Here is a 3,401-nt window from a genome sequence, read left to right on the forward strand (position 1 = left end):
TGCGTCGTTTCTTCCGGCACTTCTAAAAGCGGGAGCGCCGTGGCCGATTCTTCTTCCGCCTTGCTGGAGCGGGCCGAGCTATCGTGCGAAGCCGGTGAGGTGTCTCGCGATTTCGGCATATTGATGGTCGAAAATTACTGCGTGGTGACTAAATGCACGAGAACGTCACAGAAACTTAATAGAGTCACTGTAAATCCTTTCACACCCCACTCGAACTAGCACTGCGTGTTCTTCGAACGGGCGCGGCCGTTACGCGTAATGGCGGCTTCGACCGTTACACGTTTCTTCGAAACCGTCACACACGAGCGTGCCCCTATCCGGCTCGAACGACCAAAATGTTTGCGTGTTCCCGTTTCCGAGATATTTGCCTTTATAATATTGGTGCGGCTTCGGAACTTTGAAATATCTCGATATATCTCGAAAACTACGCATCTGATCAAAAAATGTCATACAACATAAATAGTAAGAAATTTAACTTCCTACAAAAAAGGTCTCTTAACATTTTGCCATAGCTCGCACGGTTTCCGAGATATTTGCCTTTATAATGTTGGTGCGGCTTCGGAACTTTTAAATATCTCGGTATGTTTGTGTGTTCACCTGGGCTGAGCTGACTGAGAAAACGAGGCACAGGTGACAATAAGCACAGTTCGTTTATTGTACGTCAAATATATACAGCGGCTAATTACAAACACAAGAAACACGTGAAACGATCACACTGCGTGGGCACGAACACTTACAATGATAATGCGTGGGCGATGCGCGGTCAATTATACAAAATACTCACAAATAGTTACGTGGACAAGGCGCGGTCAAATACTTGTTGTATTAACAATCGAAACTGAAACCTGATCTATGCGTGAGCGTGGACATGCGAAGCACGTGCGTATACTCTAAGCGTTCGATCAAGAAGGCGGAAATCAATGATGGCGTCGATCTTGCCGGTTCCGGCGTGGAGAGGGGACCGCGCAGACAAAGTGGGTCCGAGAGGTGCTGCCGCTATCGGTAACGACGCACCGACGAAATACTTTCGTTGCCAACTTCGTCGTTCTGCGTAGACTTGGGGAATTTCGCCAACATTTCCCCCCGGCCATTAGCGACTGGTCGATGATGTGGTCTGCGTGTCCGAGTTGTCCTGAGAGGGCTGATGAAGACGGGCCAGCTTCGTGATGGGCCTTGTCAGCGTCGTGGTGGCCGTCTTGAGCTCAACGACTCTTGTCAATCCGTCGTTGCCTGGCAGGAGTTTGAGAACCCGTGCCATGGGCCATTTCCCTGGGGGCAAGCGTTCATCAGTAATAAGAACAAGAGTCCCTACCTTGATCTCATTTGACGGGTGATGCCACTTCGAAATTGCTTGGAGTCGTTGAAGATACTGCGTGGACCAGAGTCTCCAAAACTGTTGGAGGCGCTGCTGAAGAAATCGCCATCTTGATAATTGGTTGACTGCGACGTCTAGAAGCGTGGACTCTGGCACTGCGTTAATCTGCGATCCGATCAGGAAATGTCCTGGTGAGAGGGCTGATATGTCGTCTGGATCATCGCTGAGTGGTTCCATCGGTTTTGAATTGAGGATGGCTTCGATCTGCGCGAGCAATGTTATTGATTCCTCGAACGTCAATAAAGCATCTCCAATCGTCCTCTTCAGATGGAATTTGAGAGACTTGACCACTGCCTCCCATTTTCCACCCATGTGTGGCGCGGCAGGAGGGTTGAAGTGCCAGTGCGTACCATCCTTGGCGAGTAGAGCTGCGATGTCTTGATTTTCGCGTGTGCTGTCCTTGAACTGCTTTTTTAACTGCGCGTCCGCTCCTTGGAAGTTGGTGCCGCAATCTGAGTAGAGAGAGGCTGCAATTCCTCTCCTTGCTGCGAATCTGCGATAGGCTGCGATGAACGCGTCGGCTGAGTAGACGGTGACAACTTCCAAGTGTACAGCTGATGTTGCGAAGCAGACGAATACACAAATCCACCCTTTCGGCGTCTTGGCTCCTCTGCCTTTCCAAGTCTTCAGCGTGAGCGGTCCTGCGTAGTCCACACCAGTAATGTGTGAACGGGCGCGATGGAGTGACCCGACAAAGAAGTAGTTGGCCCATCAGTTGATGAGCACGGATCCCCCTCTGCCGAGCGCACTTCACGCACCGCAGGATATGTGTTTTCACTGAAACTCGTCCACCGAGAATCCAGTAGCGTTGTCTGAGAAAAGCGAGGGTGGATTGCGTACCTCCATGCATGGTCTGAAGATGTGCGTGGTCGATGAGAAATGCAGAGAGTCGTGAATCACGATGCAAAATGACAGGGTGTTTACTATCGTGCGAGAGTTCTGAATGTTGGAGGCGTCCGCCTACCCTGGCGATTCCTTGATGGTCGAGGTAAGCGGTGAGCCTCGTAAACGGATGCGTCCATGGAAGCGTTGTTCCTTTGGCGAGTGCAGCGAGTTCGTTTTGAACGAATGTGGACTGCGTGGCCTGAATCCAGTAGATTCTGGCCCTTTCCATATCAGCTGCTGAGATAGCGTGTGTGGGCGAAGCGTCCTGTAATTTTAGCAGCTTGTCCACGAATTTGAGGCAGAGAGATGTAATTCTGAGTAATCTGTGAAAAGAAGAATATTTATAGATCAAATCCCATGAATATTCCTTTACGTTTGCGTTAGACGTGTGCAGTGAAACCACAGCACGAGCTTCTGGAGCTCCTAGCTCGTCTGCGTCGACACTGGTCTGAGTGGGCCATGCGTCCTGCGTTTGCGTGATCCAGGGTGGTCCCGTCCACCAAAGCGAGTGCTGTTGAAGCTGTTCTGTCGCTGGTACATGCCTCCAGTGAAAGTTCTGCGTAATCTCCTGAATCTGGATTAGCCTGTTGCGAACGTAATCCTTCCATTTGGACGGGTGCGTTTTGATCCATGCAAGCGTGACTTCTGAATCCGTCCACAAAAATGTCTGAGAGACGGTCATGTTCAAAGTAACGTGAACATGCCGTATCAGTTTAAAGAGTAGCAGCGCTGTGGTGAGTTCCAACCTCGGGATGGTCAGATGTTTGAGTGGTGTCACTCGCGTTTAGAGCAGACAGGCGAAACTTGGGTACGCGTGGATGGTGCGTGTCGGCCCAACTGAGTTCCTGTAACCAAAGCTCTTGAATAAGAATTTTAGCTCTGATAATTACAGGTGCAACAAAACCGAGTGGATCAAAGAGTTGAGCTACTTCGGAGAGAATGAGGCGTTTTGTAAACTGCGTGCGCTGCGTGGCTGATATGGTTGAAAAGTTGAGCGTGTCCGGATGCAGAATCCATTTAATTCCGAGAATTTTGGTTGCGCAGTCGTCGAATCAGATTGCTGCGTTGATCTGCTCTGGTGCAAGGTCTTCTAGCAACGATTTGCTCGTGGAGTGCCATTTTGCGAGTGGAAAACCACCCG

General features: G+C 50.2%; 1 protein-coding gene across 1 annotated transcript; it reads right to left on the reverse strand.

The window, feature by feature from the left end:
* Positions 1–1,202: 1,202 nt before the first annotated feature.
* On the reverse strand, positions 1,203–2,942 carry LOC114881578. Its single transcript, XM_046286858.1, has 3 exons — positions 2,300–2,942; positions 1,371–2,016; positions 1,203–1,269 (listed from the first exon to the last, which is right to left on the reverse strand). The coding sequence occupies exons 1-3, from the start codon at positions 2,940–2,942 to the stop codon at positions 1,203–1,205; spliced, it is 1,356 nt and encodes a 451-aa protein (XP_046142814.1).
* Between the last annotated feature and the right edge of the window lie 459 nt (positions 2,943–3,401).

Source organism: Osmia bicornis, chromosome 8 (genome assembly GCF_907164935.1).
Source record: "Osmia bicornis bicornis chromosome 8, iOsmBic2.1, whole genome shotgun sequence".
NCBI lineage: Eukaryota > Metazoa > Arthropoda > Insecta > Hymenoptera > Megachilidae > Osmia > Osmia bicornis.

Excerpts from the sequence above, each read along its gene's own strand:
- LOC114881578 (XM_046286858.1), bottom strand. The coding sequence starts at position 2,942 with ATGACCGTCTCTCAGACATTTTTGTGGACGGATTCAGAAGTCACGCTT. Across the intron at positions 2,017-2,299 it reads TTCAGAACTCTCGCACGATA|GACCGCTCACGCTGAAGACT; the intron begins GTAAACACCCTG and ends TGGACTACGCAG. Across the intron at positions 1,270-1,370 it reads TGGAGACTCTGGTCCACGCA|GGAAATGGCCCATGGCACGG; the intron begins GTATCTTCAACG and ends GCTTGCCCCCAG.